The 18,138-nt window shown below is 48.1% G+C and overlaps 1 protein-coding gene across 1 annotated transcript in view; it reads right to left on the reverse strand.

The window, feature by feature from the left end:
* Positions 1-3,303: 3,303 nt before the first annotated feature.
* CALN1 (calneuron 1) overlaps positions 3,304-18,138 on the reverse strand; it is a 126,653-nt gene continuing 111,818 nt past the window's right edge. Inside the window, 2 exon segments of the mRNA XM_065647221.1 lie at positions 3,304-3,431; positions 10,176-10,329. Coding sequence (XP_065503293.1) covers positions 3,304-3,431; positions 10,176-10,329 — 282 coding nt within the window.

Consider the following 18,138-nt stretch of genomic DNA (forward strand, 5'->3'; position numbering starts at 1 on the left):
ACAATTTACTAATAATCTGCTAATCCACGAGCTGAAATGCTGTCCCGGGCTGCCGGGAGCTGTTTGTCCATCCTCGGTTTGGCTGGGAGCGCGGTGGCAATCGTTGCTTGTCACTCCGACACGGTGGCACACATGTCATGAACAGTGAGGGTTGCCATGGCAATATCCTTTTCATACAGAATTGCAGTGCTGAAAAGACACTTAAATTCTCATGTAACTGGCAAGAGCATAAGTTTAGTGCTTTTTCTGACAGCTCTACCTAGCACTGCTGCAGTCTGGGTATTTTTTAAAGTATGTTAATTAGCACTTAAATATATATTATTTTCCTTATAGAATGGGAAGCGGGTTTTTTTAATTTTTATTTCTTTGATTATTCTACTTTCTTCCCCCTAAGCTTTTGCCATCAGGTTCCAATCAAAATTTTACTGCTCTATTTTTACCTACCGTCTTTAAAAGCAACAAAAAGCCCCTCCCGCACCTTTTTTTTTTCTTCTTGTGTAGAAGAGAGAAAAAAAAAGAAGATAAATGGATCTTAAATAAATGGAGCCAGGGAGGTAGGTAAGAGACACGGGTCCAATGCTTCTGGCTTGGAAGGATGGGAAGGTGTCGGTAGACGGGTTGTGGGCAGAGAAAAGGATGACATGGCTTGGCCTGATCCATCCTGCATCGCCACTAGCTATTAATACCAGAAGAGCCTGACTAATTAAAGAAGGGCTCTTCAAGATGCCTTTAGATGGAAAAAGGCTGCTGAGACCTCTGGCAAGACATGACATTGATTCGCAATAGATAAATTGGGTTCCCTACAGAAAAATCAAACCCCCAAAATCCTGTACCCAGTAAAATCAGTGGGGAGTTTTGCAATGAACTCTACTGATTCCAGGCTATGGCTTTTACCGATATATTAATTATAGGTTTGGTTTTACAAATGGAGCTTCAAGGTGAAGAATTGTACTGAAAAATGACTGTATTTACAAAGGTTTTTATGGAGCATGCATGTAAAAATTATGGAGCTTTCCAGAGAGCTTACAGGAATGCAAAAGATCTTCGCGTCTGTAAGGCAGCTGTTATCACTGGAGTCTGCCTGGGATTAGATGGGTGAGAAGAACATGGAGAAAGGCTTGGTCTATGTGTTTCCTTAAAATGATCTCAAAGATCATTATCTACGATGTCCAGAGCAGGGAGTGCTGGGAACGTGCCCTGGCTCCCCAACCGTGCAAATCCCCCGCTCAGAGCTGGCCTAAGATTTTTCTGTTGTTGGTCTGAAATCTGCTGCTGCCCTACAGCAAACATAAAATTCTCCATCTTCTGGGAGATATAACCATTTTTTGCAAAATATTTTGCGGTTGACCTCTATCAGTCACAGCAGAACAGAAATACAGAAATGTGTGTTTGTGAAAGGCAGGAAAAAAAATAACTCAGCTGCTCTGGAAAAGATGTCTGTCATCGTTGGTGATGGAGGGGGGGACCAGGAAAATGGCAACGATGTGGAGGTGGTGACTGAGACACACACCTAAAGGCAAAATCCAAAGTGGTGACATGAGTTTAAAGGGGAGACAGAACAATGAGAAGCAGATTTTTAAATTAGGCTACTAAAAAATACAAGTTAGATGTTATTGATTGAATGTGTAATCAAAGAAAGACCTGAAACGAGTCTTTGGGATGGATCCAGGCTTAAGCCGATGGCTGCTGTGTAGGATGAGGGAAGCTTGTGGTTTGCAATCCCTTAGGGATCCATCCTGCCCCCTCTCGTGACACAGTCATCTGCATTCACAGGAGCAAGATCTCGCTGTTCCTTGGTGTTTCTGGAGCTCATTCAGCCAACACCATGAAGCCACCGCAACTCCAACACTCGGGTGCCTCCATGGACCTCCCTGGGAGTGCCCACCACGCCGGCTCCATTCCCACTAGAGCAAGGAAACCAGAGCTGTCCCGGGGTGACACATGGGCGCACAGTTAATCCAAAGTCTAAAAGGAAAAACGCTTTCCCATGTAATCCCAGCTCCAGGCTTGCCCAATCCGTGCACTTTCCGCAGGACGCATTGCGTCTCTAGTTTGCATCACTCCACCTTCTTGCTGTTCACTAAAATCTCTTCCAGGGAAGATAACGAACACTTACAGGATCTGGAAGTCAGACACACTATGTAACATATGGTGGTAGGCTTTAGGTTGATATCTTCTTCTCCTGCTTTTCAGCGTCCCCTCTTTGGAGCCTGCCCATGGGACACTGGTGGTGGGATGGCCCCTGGAAGGGACCAGAGCAGCTGGCTGGTCAAAACCACACACTACCGTGCAGGCGAAAATATCACCTCTCCCATGAGAATGTGTTTGATACAGAGGTTTCACCAGGGCATATGAAATGAAATAAATAAGAATTGCACAGGCAAGGAGCGGGGCGGAAAGCTCTTTCTGAGCTTTCCTCGTGATTCTCATCTCAGATAAGGTTACTGAAGACCAATATAGAAGAAAGGCAAAACTGCTGGAAAGCAAATGTTGAATACGCAGACAGGACCAAATAGAGGGAGTTTTAACTGGCGCTGGTGTTCGCAGAGTCGCTTGGAAGACTGTGCACGAATCTCAGAAATGCCCATGTGTGAAGATGGATGGTGCGTCTCAAGCCCTGATTCATGGTTGGAAAAAAATGGCTACCCCACAGTCTTGTGTCAAAGGCGGCGTTCATGAAGCAAAAATAGAAATTTTGTATGACGCTGGCAAATTCTCCTCTTTTTTTACTCTGAAAATACTGTACAAGGATTCTCTAGCTCCCCTCTAATGCCGTCAACTCAAAGGCATGGTCATAAGGAAAAAAAACCCAAAGTGAAGCTGAAGTACATGAATTAAAACAAACAGAACTTGCTTGTGGCAATGCTACGATCAACTTCTGGGAACGTGGGCCCGGCGGAGAGCTATGCGGAATAGTCAGTCGGCCCCTCGGTTAAAAGACAGCCCCGCTGCAATAAGTCACGAGGCTGTGCCTCAAACTGCAATACAGGCTGCTGGATTAAAGTTCCTTCCGAGTTACCATTGCTGTTTTAAGCAATAATTCGGGACTCCTGTATGGTTTTTTTTTTATTGCATTAGGAAACAAAACCTTTAAAGCATTAAGACAGCCCTTTGATGTCCCTGCCAAAAAGGATGTAGTTGATTCACAAGACACGTTACGCTGCTGGCCTCAGGCTCCTTGTCGAATGGTGCGTTGCCTGCCCGCCTCTGTCCCTTTGCCGTGTGAGAGCCGGGTCGGGGGAAGCTCACCCGGTGGCATGCGCATGCATGGTCAGTTTGGGTCACAGTGTCATGGTGAAAAGGCTACTCCATGCCGCTCCGCAGGATCTGGTTGGCCGCGATCAACATCACGCTTATAATAAAGGCCATGGCGAACGCGCAGATAAGGCTCTTCCGTACGCAGGTCTGTCTATTCTGCTTCTGGGCGTGCACTGCAGGGAAGACATGGGAAAGGTGAGATGCTCAGTCAAAGTAATGTTTTTGCTTTCCGCCAGGATCAGCTGAACTCAGAAACCCTCCACTCGCTCTGATTATTAGAATCATAGAATCATTTTGGTTGGAAAAGACCCTTAAGATCATCAAGTCCACCCATAACCCACCCCTGGCTCTGCCCCATGGCCCTGAGAACCTCATCTCCGTCTGTCCAACCCCTCCAGGGATGGTGACTCCACCACTGCCCTGGGCAGCCTGTTCCAATGCCCCACAGCCCTTTGGGGAAGAAATTGTTCCCCAGATCCAACCTCAACCTCCCCTGGCGCAACTTGAGGCCGTTTCCTCCGGTCCTGGCGCTTGTTCCTGGGGAGCAGAGCCCGACCCCCCTGGCTCCAAGCTCCTTTCAGGCAGGTCAGAGATCAGAAGGTCTCCCCTCAGCTCCTGTTCTCCAGCTGAACCCCCAGCTCCCTCAGCCGCTCCCATCACACTTGTGCTCCAGCCCCTCACCAGCTCCGTTCCCTTCTCTCAACTCGCTCCAGCACCTCAAGGCCTTTCCTGGCGTGAGGGGCCCAAAACTGACCCCAGGATTCGAGGTTTGGCCTCCCCAGTGCCCAGCACAGGGACGGTCACTGCCCTGGGCCTGCTGGCCTCACTGTTCTTGATGCACCTTGGTATAACCCTCCAGTCCCCCGCTCAGAGATCCCCTGCGCCTGCCAAGTCTTCCCTCTCCCACAAAGTCCTTTCTCTCTCAGCTTGGCTTTTAAACCTTTCAAATGCTTGTGTTTTGGTTTATCTGTGTATTTCTTTTAAGCTCTTTAAGAAGTTCTCTCTAAAGTTCTTTAATCATAAATATTGGTCTTCTGCGAATCCCCGAGACTCATCCAGGTCAACTGGGAATGAGCAGAGATTCAAGATGTGCTCCCTGACAACACTTGAAAAGACACTGTGATAGTTCCCATGAGTATGCACAGTACGTTAGTCATTTTTCCAAACTGTCTTTAGGTTTTCTGTGCCTAAGCAAAATCAGGCTTATTAAGAACATTTTCAAATGAATGCTTGCAGAATAATTGTCAAAAGAGGTGAGAGTAATTTGCAGCAGTTAAAATGCAGACGGAGTTGGGATTTTTAGCGTTTGATTTATTTTATTTATTTATTTTTTTTTTTAAGTTCATCAACAAGGATTCATGCTGTGACTTGCTAAAGCCAGTCCGTGTCTCTGTCTTAGCCTCCCTACCTACAAATATCAGAACAATATTGGGTATTGGGGTACTGTGAAGATTAATCTGTTTGAAAAGGCCTTGAGGATCCCCCAGATAATCACAGAAAGCCAAAAGATCCTCCCACACAGGATGGATAGGTCTGCCCTGACGCTATGAGCAGTAACGCATGGTCTTGTTTTGGCCTGAGCAGGGATGAACTCCTCCCTTTTTTCTCAGGGATGGACTTGTGACTATAGGAGACTTTCAGATGGTCGACAAGAAGCTCAGAATTACAATAAACCTAAAATGTGACCAAGAAAAGGCTCCAAGTGCCCATGTTTGGAAAAGTCATAGAATCCTAGAATGTCCTGATCTGGAAGGGACCCCCAAGGGCCATCGAGTCCAAGTCCTGTCCCTGCACAGGACACCCCACAGGTCACCCCGTGTGTCTGAGGACGTTGTCCAGTCTCTTCTTGAACACTGTCAGGTTGGGGCCGGGACATCTCCCTGGGGAGCCTGTTCCAGTGTCCAGCACCTCTGGGTGAAGAACCTTTTCCTCATGTCCAACTGCCCCTCCCCTGGCACATCTTCCTGCCATTCCCTGGGGTCTGTCCCTGTCACAGAGAGAAGAGCTCAGCCCTGCCCCTCCTGCTCCCCTGCTGAAGCTGCAGCCCCATGAGCTCTGCCCTCGGTCTCCTCTGCTCCAGCTGAACAAACCCAGGGACTTCAGCCGCTCCTCACTCAGGAAAGTATTTTTAGAACACATGGAAAAAAACCTTGTTCTGATCCAGGCTTGAACGTCGATGCACAGAGAGAGGGGAGCATTGGCTGCTGCATTTGGAACACTTGCTTCATCCCTCCTCACCTCCTCTGGCCAGGCTTTAGCGGTGCCTGTGTCCTAATCCCAGCTCCCACGCGATGTCCCAGCATCAGCCCAGTGCCGGAGGCACCAGGAGCCCTCGTTAGGCGGCACTTTGAGCTGGACTGCTCAGAGCAGGGGAGCACTGCCAGCACCGCCAGCAACCCAAGGGACTCGTGTACTCTGTGCAGATAATGAAATCCCCCGTACGGCAGCTCTCCTAAATGACCTGCCCTCCTTGCACTGCTCTACTCCTTGGTTCCTTCGCTCGCTTTTATAACGCACACAATCAATACTGTGGTTCCTTGGGTTTGTGCATGATGCCCTGGAACTTCGAAAAGCTTGTTAAATCACAGCTTTAGTTATTTCTTTCTATATTTTTTCTATTATTTCTGTGCTTTGCAAACACTCCCAGCCAGCAGCCCAAGCAGTGACGGAGCCACCACAGTCGGCATCGCCTTTCAGTGAGGGGCGCTGGTGGTGATTACGGTGACTGGGAGCAGCAGTCGGAGACTGGCCAAGGGTTTTTGTGAGGCCAACTCTCCTGTTCAAAGGAGGAAAGTAAAGAATATTCAGCGCTCCGTACAGAACTGTTCCTGAGGTGAGCAATTTCTTTAGTCTTCTGTTATACCATCAAAACAGAGTTTTAAAGCAGCAGGATCCAGGTAAGTCATTGTCATTGGTTTTTTACTGACTGAAGGTGCATCGAATAAACAACCTATGAAATAACTTCAGAAGAAAGGGGAAAGGTCTGTGCTGAAATGTAGAGATGTTACAGACCCAGAGAGATCCGCTTGCTGTTGGTTTGAGCTCAGCAGGAATTGCTTCAGCAGGAAGATGATAATTACAGTTCCTCTGCTCCTTTGCAATCCACAGGGAGACAAAGAAGCTGAAATTACTTTTTTTTTTCACTGTGAACAAGACTACGTGCTGCCCTGTGAACTGCCCTCTTAAACACAAAGAACCTTTTGCCTTTGCTGCTAACTGGTGAGCTTTTGCCCTCAATTCTCTCCTTTCTCCAAATTCAGAGTTCCCTTGAATGTGGCATCTGTGCTTTTCCCTGTTGGTTTCCATAGCTGGTGTTGTCACAGGGCTGGATGCTCAAGCTGGTTTGGATTTGTTTGCCAGCAGGAGTTTTGAACACCCGTGGGATGTGCAGGAGTTTGGACATGAGCTGGTTCCTTGAACTTGTCCAGAGCCTGAAGCTCATCTGGAGATGCCCCAGCCTCTTCTTAGGGGGGAGAGCCCCTCCCAGGCAATCCAATGTAAGGAAGAAAAGCCAAATCGAGACTGGGTCATCCTTCATCTTCTCAGCATGCAGAGAACATGCTGGTGAGAAGGACCAGGACATGGGGTTAATGGGTCCAGCCCATTTCAGGGTCATGGTCACGATGCCCACGGTGGCTTTGAGATGGTCAGGGTACGTGCTGCGAGCCTTCTTGCCTGCAGAAGTAGGCTTGCTAACATGAACAGCTACAGTGTATTTATACCGGCTCCTGTCACAACCCTGCCAAAGGTGAGTGATATTTGCTTTCTCTGGCTGGCTGGAGTTATTTTGGGTTTGAGAGGTCAGTTGTTCATTCACGAGCCCTCAGCTGAGGAACGGATGCTCCTGGTGCTTGCTGAGGGGAGCAGGGAGGGGAGATGCAGCAGCTCTTGTACATCCAGTTAATTTGAGTGTCAGGGCTGAGGATGAAATACCTGTGACAGCACGGGTCACCGTAACCAGCTAGCACTTGTTTGCCATGAGTTTAATGTCATAAACGTTTGGATAAAGGGAACTGCCAGACAAATGATTTTTGTACTACAAACTTTTGCTAGTGCAATGTCACTGCAAATTGTTGTCATTTTCTTGTGTCTCTTCTCATAAAAACACACACTCTTCTTGGGCCTCAGCCTTGTTCTCCTGCCCTGAGCATTAATAAAAATTGAAATAAAGGCTAAAGACATAACTGCGTCTTCCTTCAGGTTGTACTTTTTATTGGCGGGGCTGGTGTGGGCAGCTTGTACTGAGGAGCTGGGCATTTTCATTGCTTTGCTCTTCATCAAGAATAAGGCAAATGAAAACCTCTAGAAATGTGTAGGAGGGAAAGTTGTAATATAAGCCCAGAGCTAACATCTTGCAAACGGCTTTCATGTTCAGAGTGAACTGAACAATAACCCGGACTTGTCCTTGACAATGAATGTTGTATTTGATTTAAAGCGTGTGTGTGGTTGTGTGTGTGCATATGAGTGTGGGAGGGAGAGATAAGGTATCTTGTCCGTGTTGACATAGCAAAAATATTACAAAGCTGTGAAGACCTTATTATGTCAAGAAGCCAAGATGGCAGAACGGTGAGAATGACAGAAATTTGTCCATATTTGTACCGACGAGGATGTTCAGCCCCTGGCTGGGCTGAGCCAGGTAACCCCAGGTCTGGAGAAGGGTTTGGGGGCATTTCTTTGATGGCGAGTTGACAGTGAGCAGAGCTCCCCCAATTCAGCAAGGTTCTACTGAAAGTATCTGCTGTGTCTCTTCCCTCAGGAACCATTCCCAAGTCTCATTGAAAACCACCAGGGCTCATCCTAGCTGCATTCCTATCCATAATTAAAGGCACTTCCATGGGGTGGATATAATGTGCATTAAATATAGATGTGAGCCTCTAAGCTAGTCCCTTTAGGCTACCTTTACAGTTGAAAGAAATAGATGCTTTTTAAGGTGCAATTCATCCAATCCCAAGGTAACACCTAAAATAAGCTTGAGGAATTATACCCCAAAAGCATCTCCTTCACTCCTCTAATTAAGAAGTGAGTAAAAGGTGGACGTACATGGAGACACTGCTGTACAGCCATTTAACGCCAGGATGAGATACTGTCCAACCTTCATGAAAACTTAGTGCCATTGGTCCGTGCCATGAGGCCCCTTAATTCCTGCTTTTGAGCCCTGTGGGGATCTCAGTGTTTGGGAAAAGGGAGCACCGGGGCACAAATAGGACATCCAGGCAATGGCACATCCAGCCCAGATTGCTGCAGGGACACAACCTGCTCTGAGCTGCCTTTCCTGGGAGAAACGCTCATGTCAGAGCTGCTGTGGACCAGAACCATCCCCTTCCTCTGGGACTTGAAGCAAAACTTTGCAGCTTTGTTGACGACGTTCGGTTGATCTTTATTCTCCGGTGGATTTGTGCGTGTATGTGTGTATTTCTAACAACATCTAAAAAAAGGGTCTGTTTTGCTTCTAGGTTCTGCCTAGCACCAGCAATGCCAACATCCCACGAGAAAAGCTGTTCTTGCTGTACTTTTGGAAGCCGGGACTTCCAAAATGAGATGCTGAGCATTTAGGTTTTCGGACCCTTTTTTTTTGTTTGTTTGGGTTTTTTTGTTGGTTTTTTTTTTTTTTTTTTTTTTTTTTGATACTGGGATAGTTCACCCGAGTACCGAAGCAGCCTGTATGCCTCTTGCCGCGGTGACAGCTGGCACATGTCCCCACTGAATCAGCAGGTCAGTGGGGACTAACAGCTCCACTCATGTAAGCAAGCGTCTCTTCCTCCTTGTCACTCTCCAGGAGGAACAAAAAAAAAAATGTTTGGCTTGATTCGAAGGGTTTTTGCCACTTGCCTCCCTCCTGCAGGCTTTTTAAAATTCAGCTGTGCTCTTCTACATCTTTTCTGCAGGATTTAGCAGAGAGTGAGTGTGCTGGATATAGCTTCTGAATCCCATTAATTAGCCAGGCTAAGAATTGCACTAATATTTTTATCCTTTTCTTTGTTTTAAAGATGCTTCAGTTTTTATTCCTGGTGCACTTTCAGAGGCTATTTGACTCCTCAGAGCACCAGGATTTCCCCCCAAATGGCCTGTGTGAAGTGGCATTGCTGTAGGTGGGAAAGCACGGTAGCTGTCCCAAGGTGACGCGCACAAACCCTGAGATTCTCTGTAGGTACCTCCCTGGACATTTCTGCACTTGAGATGATTTATATCTGTTTAGTTGTTCCAACCAGCAATGCTTTGGAGCAGCACAAGTTCCCCTGGCTGAGAAAATCCTTCTCCCGAGGTGGCTTAAAATGAGCTGTTCCCCGGGTTCCCGGAGCAGAAAACCATTTCTGGTTGTGGAAAGCCAATAGAAAACTGGTCAAACTTGATACAGCTTGCTAGAGCAGGACCCAGTGCCAATGAAGTCTTGCCATGCTAGGCTGAGAGAGCAATGCTTATTTCTGTAGGGAACTTCAGTCTGCCCTAGACACCCACCTCAGTATGGGCTGCACATCTCTCTGCCCCAGTCCCACCAGAGAAAGGACGCACTAGTTCATCCCCCTGCCTGAAATAGGATCAGCTTTACTTAGACCACATGAAAGGAGCCTAATGGCAGCTCCGGAGCTCTCTAAGTGTGTCATCGCTACGCACTTCATAGTATTTTCTCCTGACTGCTGTGCTTTGAAGAACATGGTCTTCAAACACGGGATTAACAGATGAAATGTTGCACATAGATGAGGTTCTTACGGACACCGTTTAGAGGTGGACTTGGCAGGGGTAGGGTAATGCTTGCACTTGACGATCTTAAAGGTCTTTTCTGACCAAAACAATTCTATGATTCTTTAAATCCATGCTAACTCCGTGCTTGCCCATTGCATGTCACGGATCAGACTGAGTTTTATAGATGAAGCAGAAAGAGAATAATTGTACAGAAACACAGAAACTTTCTCCCTTACCTTCAAACTCTGTTTGGCAGTTGCCAGAGTTTTCATTTAAACTCTCCTCTTCATTGATAATGATGTTCTCGATGTCCTTCATCGTCAAGTGGTCCCGGAAGGCGTGGTAGAGGATGTGTTTCAGCTCTTCCAGTGTTATCCTCTGCATGTCGAACTGTGGGAAGAGAACCGGGTTAGACTCAGCTGCTGGGAACATCATGGTACATGGAGGAAGAAGGTTTTTTCAGCCTCATTTCAACACCTCAATATACCTCTGCAAATTTTGCTCTTTTGGGTTCATTTAGCACCAACAGTGTAAATTTGCAGACGGATGTTGCTAGAGCTCTTGCCAACTTAATGCCAGCAGAGCAATAGAGAAACACAGCCCTGTGCTAGGGATGGTCTCCCTGGTTGGAGATGCAGCAATCCAGTATCAGTCCTGCTCATCCCAACAGAGACAAAACCCCGAGCGACTCCCCGGGTAGCTCTTACACCTCACCGTGTGCCACAACCTTGAATCTGCCCCTTTTTTCCTTCCAACTCCCCAGTTGTGCTTTTGTGGAGAGCACAACCAGAGAACGTTTCCCTCTTGGCTGACTTCTGCTGTCGATCCAGTAGGTAAAACTTGTTCTTACACACACCAGATCTTAAAACCAGATGATTCCTGCAGAAATGAACACTTTGCAGCAGAGAAACTTGGCACATGTGTAAAGTTTGTGATACTAATATCTGCTGATGGTGAGGAGATCAGTCTCTGTGAGCTGCCGGTGCGGTCAATAAAGGATGGAAATGCTCTGAGACACCCTCAGTCTCCCTCCTGTGCTGCAGATGATCACCCTGTGAACAGCATCTTGAACTCAGGCCTTACAGCCCAAAACACGGGCTTGCCTGTGGCAAACAGTGAGCAGCAGGACTTGTACATCCTCTTCTAAGCCATTACCTTCGTGAAGCCTCAGAAAAACCAAACACCTCTGGCTTAACGCTGTACGGGAGGAAAGGTGATGCAAACTTCTGCCTGCTTCTTCGATTAAGAGCGTGGCGATAGCGTGTGGTCAGATTGCACGGCTGGCAGTTCGGAAATGGTCCAGCAAGAAATTCCCTCTCCTTACCAGCCGATAAGGATTGGACAAACCTTATTAATTCTGAGTTGCTCGGTGTGTTATCTAAGGTTGTCTTCCCTGATCAGTGCTGTGCAAAGACGCAAAATCATTCATCCTCAAAGCAGTTAATTAAGAAAAATAAGTCCACTTTGGTTGAATCCAGACCCTGAAATATTTATGCGTATCTGTGTGTGTATTAGCAGATTTGCACATATACATGTATATTTATCCACCTATCCTTACAAGTGCTGATTTCTACAATGCTATTTATTTGTTTATTTCCTGCAACAATCAAAAACCTGGTGCAGAAAATCTGCAGGTAGTTGAACAGCAGGGGCAAGAGACAAAGTTCTTGTTTTTGCCCCAGATGAGTTCTCTGAAAAGCAAGTCTGGTGGGTTTGGTGGTTTTGCTGCTGATCTCGTTCCCCAGGGATTCAACATTCTTGCCACCCAGCTAAAAATAGCGAGCGCACAATTGTCACCAGTGGCTCCTTGTTGCACAGTTCAAAGCTGGATTGCAAATCCCCTCGGTATTTAGTCACAAATTTCCAGCCTGCTTTGTTGTGCATGAGGAAATCTCACCACCCGTATTCTGCTTGCTTTCATGTTAAAAGAGCAAGTAAAATGGAGCAGCTGTGTACTTCGCAACCAACAGGATTACGGAAAGCGTTTCTCTTGGCAACTGGAGGTGTGGAAATGGGGGTTAACTCATGTGGTTGCCTTGCGGCAGTGTGGAGAGGTGTTAGCGGAGGTTTGCCGAGCGCCTCGAGGCTGCCCAGGGTTTGCAGGCCTCCCGGGTGGCTTCACGCCGTGCTGGCCGCACACCAGCGCCGTGGAAGGAAAAGCAATGGTTTCTGCCCTACCACCTGCTCCTGCATTCCTTCAGGGTCTTTTTCCCGGGGAAACCTGAACCTGAAGTTGAGTCCCAGTGTCTTCCCAAGTCCAGCCATGTGCCAAACCCGTAACTTCATCCTAGTGGTCATCTCAACGGGGGTGGCCTGTTTGTGTGTGGTTACCCCAGCCCATCTCATCAGGGTGTGATGTTCAACCTGTGATGGACTTTTCTTCCTGTTCTTGGCTCAGGGACAGTTCTCTGAGGCCAATACAAACTCTTTTTTCCTGCAGTTTATGGGTTTGTTTTTACCCCCTTCAGGGAACAGTCTTTCTAGAAGCTGTCCAAAACCTGTTGTCACCCATCGCCAGGTGGGTGGTCACCCTGTGAGTGCTTCCCAGAGCAGCATCTCTGACCTGCTCTTCACTTGCGTCCTTTTGGAGGATGCCTGCAGAGATGACTGATTGGATATTAGGAAAAAATTCTTCCCGGAAAGGGCTGTGGGGCATTGGAACAGGCTGCCCAGGGCAGTGCTGGAGTCACCATCCCTGGAGGGGTTTAAAAGGCATTTAGACGAGGTTCTTAGGGACATAGTTTAGTGCTGGAGTTAGGTTATAGTTGGACCCGATGACCCTGAGGGTCTCTTCCAACCAAAATTATTCTATGATTCTATGTTTCAGCCTCCTTAAGACTTACTTGAAATGCTGACAGACTTTACATGGGCAGATTAGCTGAAGGCGAGGGATGTCCAGCATGATGAATGCATTCTGTCCTCATGGAGAGTCAAAGACAATTGACTGCTTCAGGATCTGCTTGACTATAATCCCAAGATGACTGTGTTGGAAGAACACCTCCAGGTCAGCCCCCTGCCCCTTCATGTCTGCTACAGGTGTGAAAATTCACCTCGGGACACACCGTTGTCTGTGTCAACACATGCTGCTCCTTTCCCCTCACTCCTACAAGTCTTTGCAGGTCTCCCTCAATACCAGCATTGCCACTACCAAGCTTTTGCAGAGCCTATTGTTATGCTACCTGGTGCTTTGCTTCAAGCTACCTGGATGACAAACAACCATGGTTATCGCCTAATCTTAACAACATGGAAACAGTCATGACTTGGGTGGTTTTGGGTCTTCCTGTACCAGTTGATCTGTCTAGTGGGAAATAATTGTTCTTGACAAATACGCATCTGTTGCTGTGTCCCCAGCTCTTGCTTTTGAGCTTTGTGCTAATATAGGGAGAAATAACTGGGTTTTTATTGTCGTTTTGCCTTTTAGGAAGAGGAACCATCTCAAATGGGATTCAAAATCACTCTTGTTGGCTCATGTACTGTTTGCCCTTTGGCAAGCATATGGTCATTGCGCCTGCTTTGCTCTCCACTTGCATGCAGGAGGTATGTATGTCCTCCTTTAGACACATATCAGCACAGGAGTTTGTCCAGAATGGGCTCAATCTTGGTGCAGCCAGACACAAGACTTCGCATTAGGCTTGGGCTCCCAGGTAATTTCTTCCATTATCATTTCTCTCCAATCTGGCAGTTTCCCTGATTCACTTTTCAATTACTCCAGCTTTTTATTGTTGCAGCGACAGTAACCAGGGAGCAACTCTTAACTTTTATTGGCTCTACTGAGAGGAAAACCGTGGCTGTTGCAAGCTGAAAACTTTCTATAGGGTTTATAATTAGAAGAAATCAATGATGCTGCCTCTGAATGGGTGCTCTTGGAATAGACTGTAAGCAGTGATATAGAAACAGACTGTGCCCAGTGCTGAGGCTCGGTTTGGTTTTATGTTATGTAGTAAGTGACCTGAATGAAAATCTGTATGTGTACAGGTATGTTGGCTTCTACAGAGAGCACCAGGAATTGCCCAGTGCAGTTTCTGATGGACCTCAGGAACTGTGTTGGGGGATGTTGACCCAGGAGATATCTGGAAGGGGAGGTGGACCTGATCCCATCCAGACTGTAGCTTCCTGACTCCTTGATTTAAATTTCCTGCTGTGGATGAAAGCAGAGTCCCTACCAGTTCCTCCAGTCTCCCTACCTGCAGTTTCCAAAGTTTGCAGCTGCCTTGGCTGCAAAGCACTGGTTTCACCTCTGGCACCTTTAGATACTTCTGTGTCCTACCTGCCATGCTCTCCTTCTGCTCTATGCATGGAAATGACCCTATGGGAAGAGCTTGCTTCCTTGAAGAGTTAAGTGCTGAAATATTACTTATGAAAATTTTGTTTAATATCAGCTCTGCTTAACAACAACAACAAAAAAAGAGAGTGGGAGGTTCCTCTCTTGAATCCTAAGGTGGCCTTGGGGTGCAAATGGGGTGATCCCACGCTGGGTCCCTGCAGCAATATGAGGGAGGCTGTTCTGCTGACCTGCAAGAGCTGTTGAAGCCGCATGGACAAAAATGCTCTTCTCAACAGGAGGTGGGACTGGCTCCTCTGGCAGTGATGGTTTTAGCCAGGAGAGCACTTGGATACTTATTTTTCCTAAACTTACTGGGCACAGGTTGCCCACATAAGCCATCTAAAAAGGTCCTCTTGGGCTGTTGAGGACTTCAAGTGATCCTTGTGATGTGCTGTCCCACACTGGGGTGGGAGACCGACAGCAGCAGGAGAGCAGCCTCTTGCCTCATGCTTTTGAAAAACGCTATCTGCAAACCCAAAAGCTTAATCAAAGAATCATAGAATCATTTTGGTTGGAAGAGACCCTCAAGATCATCAAGTCAAACCACAGCCTAAGTCTAGCACTGCCCCATGTCCCTGCGAACCTCATCTCTGTCTGTCCAACCCCTCCAGGGATGGTGACTCCAGCACTGCCCTGGGCAGCCTGTTCCAATGCCCCACAGCCCTTGGGGGAAGAAATTGTTCCCCAGATCCAACCTCAACCTCCCCTGGCGCAACTTGAGGCCGTTTCCTCTGGTCCTGGCGCTTGTTCCTGGGGAGCAGAGCCCGACCCCCCCTGGCTCCAAGCTCCTTTCAGGCAGGTCAGAGATCAGAAGGTCTCCCCTCAGCTCCTGTTCTCCAGGCTGAACCCCCAGGTCCGTCATACATTTCTTGTTTGGGGCAGCCCTTGATAATCTCTGAATAATAAGATAATGCCTTTGTTTTATAGTCTCAGACCTATTGCATGTATGTCTTGAATGCCTGCAAGGCAAATGCAAACTGTCTGTGTCCACACCCACAGCCGGCTGCCACAATGGGGGACGTGGCCCCCAAAATACGGGGACTCTTTGCAGATCAGCTGGGCTCTGTGCTGTGCTAACCACCGCCACGGCGGTTCTGGGCAGCTCTGTGAGCACTCGCAACAGACTGCACAGCTGTTCTTCGAGCCAGATGGGCTTTCAGCTCATAAACTACTGATCTGGGAGTTTTCTATAGGACCAACATTTCGTGTTGGCCATATATTAAAGCACACAGCCCCAGCGCACTCCATGAAGAATCTAATGTATTCCCCCGTCTGCCTGGGGGCTGGATGAATGGCCATTTTGTACCGACTGTACTGCCCAGATAAGCTCAGCGACGGATATTTTATAATGAGAAGGAAACAGCATACGCTGGAGAAGCCAGGGGCAGGGAGAACATGCAGAAAGAGAGCGAGATCCCACAGGAGAAGCTGTTTGCAGATGGGATCTGCTGGGCTGTGAAGGCTGAAGGATTCATACTGGTGCCTGAAAGGCGGCAAGTCTCCTTTCAGTCCAGAGCACCAGGGCAGTTCCCCACTGTAAAAGCTCCTGGATGAGCTTTTATACGTATTTTTATATAAAAGTAATGTCTTATTATATATGTATACAATGAAGTGTAAAGTGTGTGTGTGTTTATATATATATATAAGGAACGTATGAAATATTTTCTAAATATCCAGACACACACCCCCTCCAAATCTGAAGGTTTCCCTTTATATATTTTCCTATCAAAGAAAACATGCCAGCAAAGGGAGAACATTTGCCAGCCTGAGACCTGGAGCGACTCTCACGTCCCACCCCCCAGGACAGAGGGACAAAGCCATTTCACAACCTGCAACATGCTACTGGGTTTTAAACTAGCAATGATTTTTTTTCTGTGTTCCCTACAATTACAGTAAAGCTAATTTCCTCTACCCCCCACCCCTTGCTGGCCCACACATCCAGCGAAGGAGGGCTTAGAATCCTACAGTACCGGCAATGAAAGCACAGAATATATAGTTTGCTCTGCTCCGTACACGTAGAACCACAGAATCATAGAATGATACAACTATTTTGGTTGGAAAAGACCCTCAAGATCATAGAGTTCAGCCATAACCCAGCCCTGGCACTGCCCCATGTCCCTGAGAACCTCATCTCCGTCTGTCCAACCCCTCCAGGGATGGTGACTCCAGCACTGCCCTGGGCAGCCTGTTCCAACACCCGACAGCCCTTTGGGGGAGAAATTGTTCCTAAACGTCCCTGTCAAGGCTGGCTGACTGCGTGCTATGAGCTGAAGATAGAGGAGTCTCCTTTTCTTTTCCCCGTCACTGCTTCTTTTTGTCCTTCCGCCACTTGCTCCGTGCCAGCGCACTTGCATTTGTAGCAATTTATGGCATTCAAGTTTGTATTCACAGCAGCCTTAAACCCCTGCACCTGGCCTATGAAGTTTGCGCTATGAAATGATGTAGCATTCAAAATTAATCTGTCCCGTGGGCACCCCCTGTGTGTCCCTCCAGCCACCCCACAGCCCATGCGGGAGCATTGAGGAGCACTGCTGGGATACCTGCAGCTCTGTAATTAGAAACTGTTCCTTGTATGGGTCAAATGAAACCTCTTTTACAGCTTGTCTGGGTGGAACAAGACCATGTTGAAGGGGGGTGGTCTCTGCAAAGGTGTGTGGTGTGAGAATGTGCCACCTCGAAACCCAGGGCAGGAAAGTCTGGTCTGGCCCTCCACAGTGCTCAGGATAAATGTGACTGATGTTGGGTGCTCCTTGGGGGCCAGGGAGCAGGACAAGGGGGTCAGGGTGGCCCAGGCTGGGGCTCAGCATAGGAAACTTGTCTGACCACGTAGACATGGAGGAGAAAGAATAAATAAGAATGGAATATAGAATGGATGCTCTGAAAGCACAAATGTGCACCAACTCACAGCACCCCAGGCTGGTTGGGTTGCAGGGCCCTCTGTAGATCCCCAGCCCAGCCCTGCTCACGCAGGGTCACCAGAGCAGATCACACAGGTCGGGCCAGGCGGGTTTGAATGTCTCCAGAGAAGGAGACTCCACACCCGCTCTGGGCAGCCTGCTCCAGGCTCCGGCACCTCCCAGCAAACAAGTTTCTCCTCATGTTCACATGGAGCCTCCTGTGTTTCAGTCTGTGCCCGTTGCCCCTCACCCTGGCGTTGGGCACCACTGAACAGAGTCTGCTCCATCCTCTGACACCCAGCCTGAGATATTGATCCCATTGATCAGATCCCTCTCAGCTTCTCTCCTGCAGCTCAACAGCCCCAGCTCTCTCAGTCTCTCCTCATCACAAAGATGCTCCAGACCCCTCAGCATCTCTGTGTCCCTCTGCTGGACTCTCTCCAGTAATTCCTTGTCCTTCTTGAACTGGGGAGCCCAAACTGGACCCAGAACTCCAGATGTGGCCTCACCAGGGCAGAGCAGAGGGGGAAGAACAACCTCCCTTGACCTGCTGCTCACACTTTTCCTCACACACCCCAGGAACCATTGGCCTCTTGGCCACCAACTCCTTGTCAACCTTCTGGAAATGGTTTGGAGGCAGCCCTGAGCCTGCCTTGTACCAGAGGCAAGAAGCCGTCCACCTCAAGGAGGCCACCAAGGGTCACTATGGCCAACGAGCCTGGTGAGTAGGAGCAAAGCTGGGGTGCCAGTCCCATCTCCTGCTGCCTGCCCCAGTCACATCATCCGCATCTGCATCCCCCCACCTGAACCGATGCACAACCAGGGACTAGTTCAGGTTTTGACAGCTTGGCATTTTCCCTTGCGGAAAATACCATTTCATCTTTAAAAACACCCCACGACTCAGTCCAATGCTAAATATAGTGAAAAAAGTCACCTTTGGCTTGCACAGTGGGGATGGACACGAGTCCTTTACTCCAC

The sequence above is a fragment of the Caloenas nicobarica genome, chromosome 17 (genome assembly GCF_036013445.1).
Source record: "Caloenas nicobarica isolate bCalNic1 chromosome 17, bCalNic1.hap1, whole genome shotgun sequence".
Taxonomy (NCBI): Eukaryota; Metazoa; Chordata; class Aves; order Columbiformes; family Columbidae; genus Caloenas; species Caloenas nicobarica.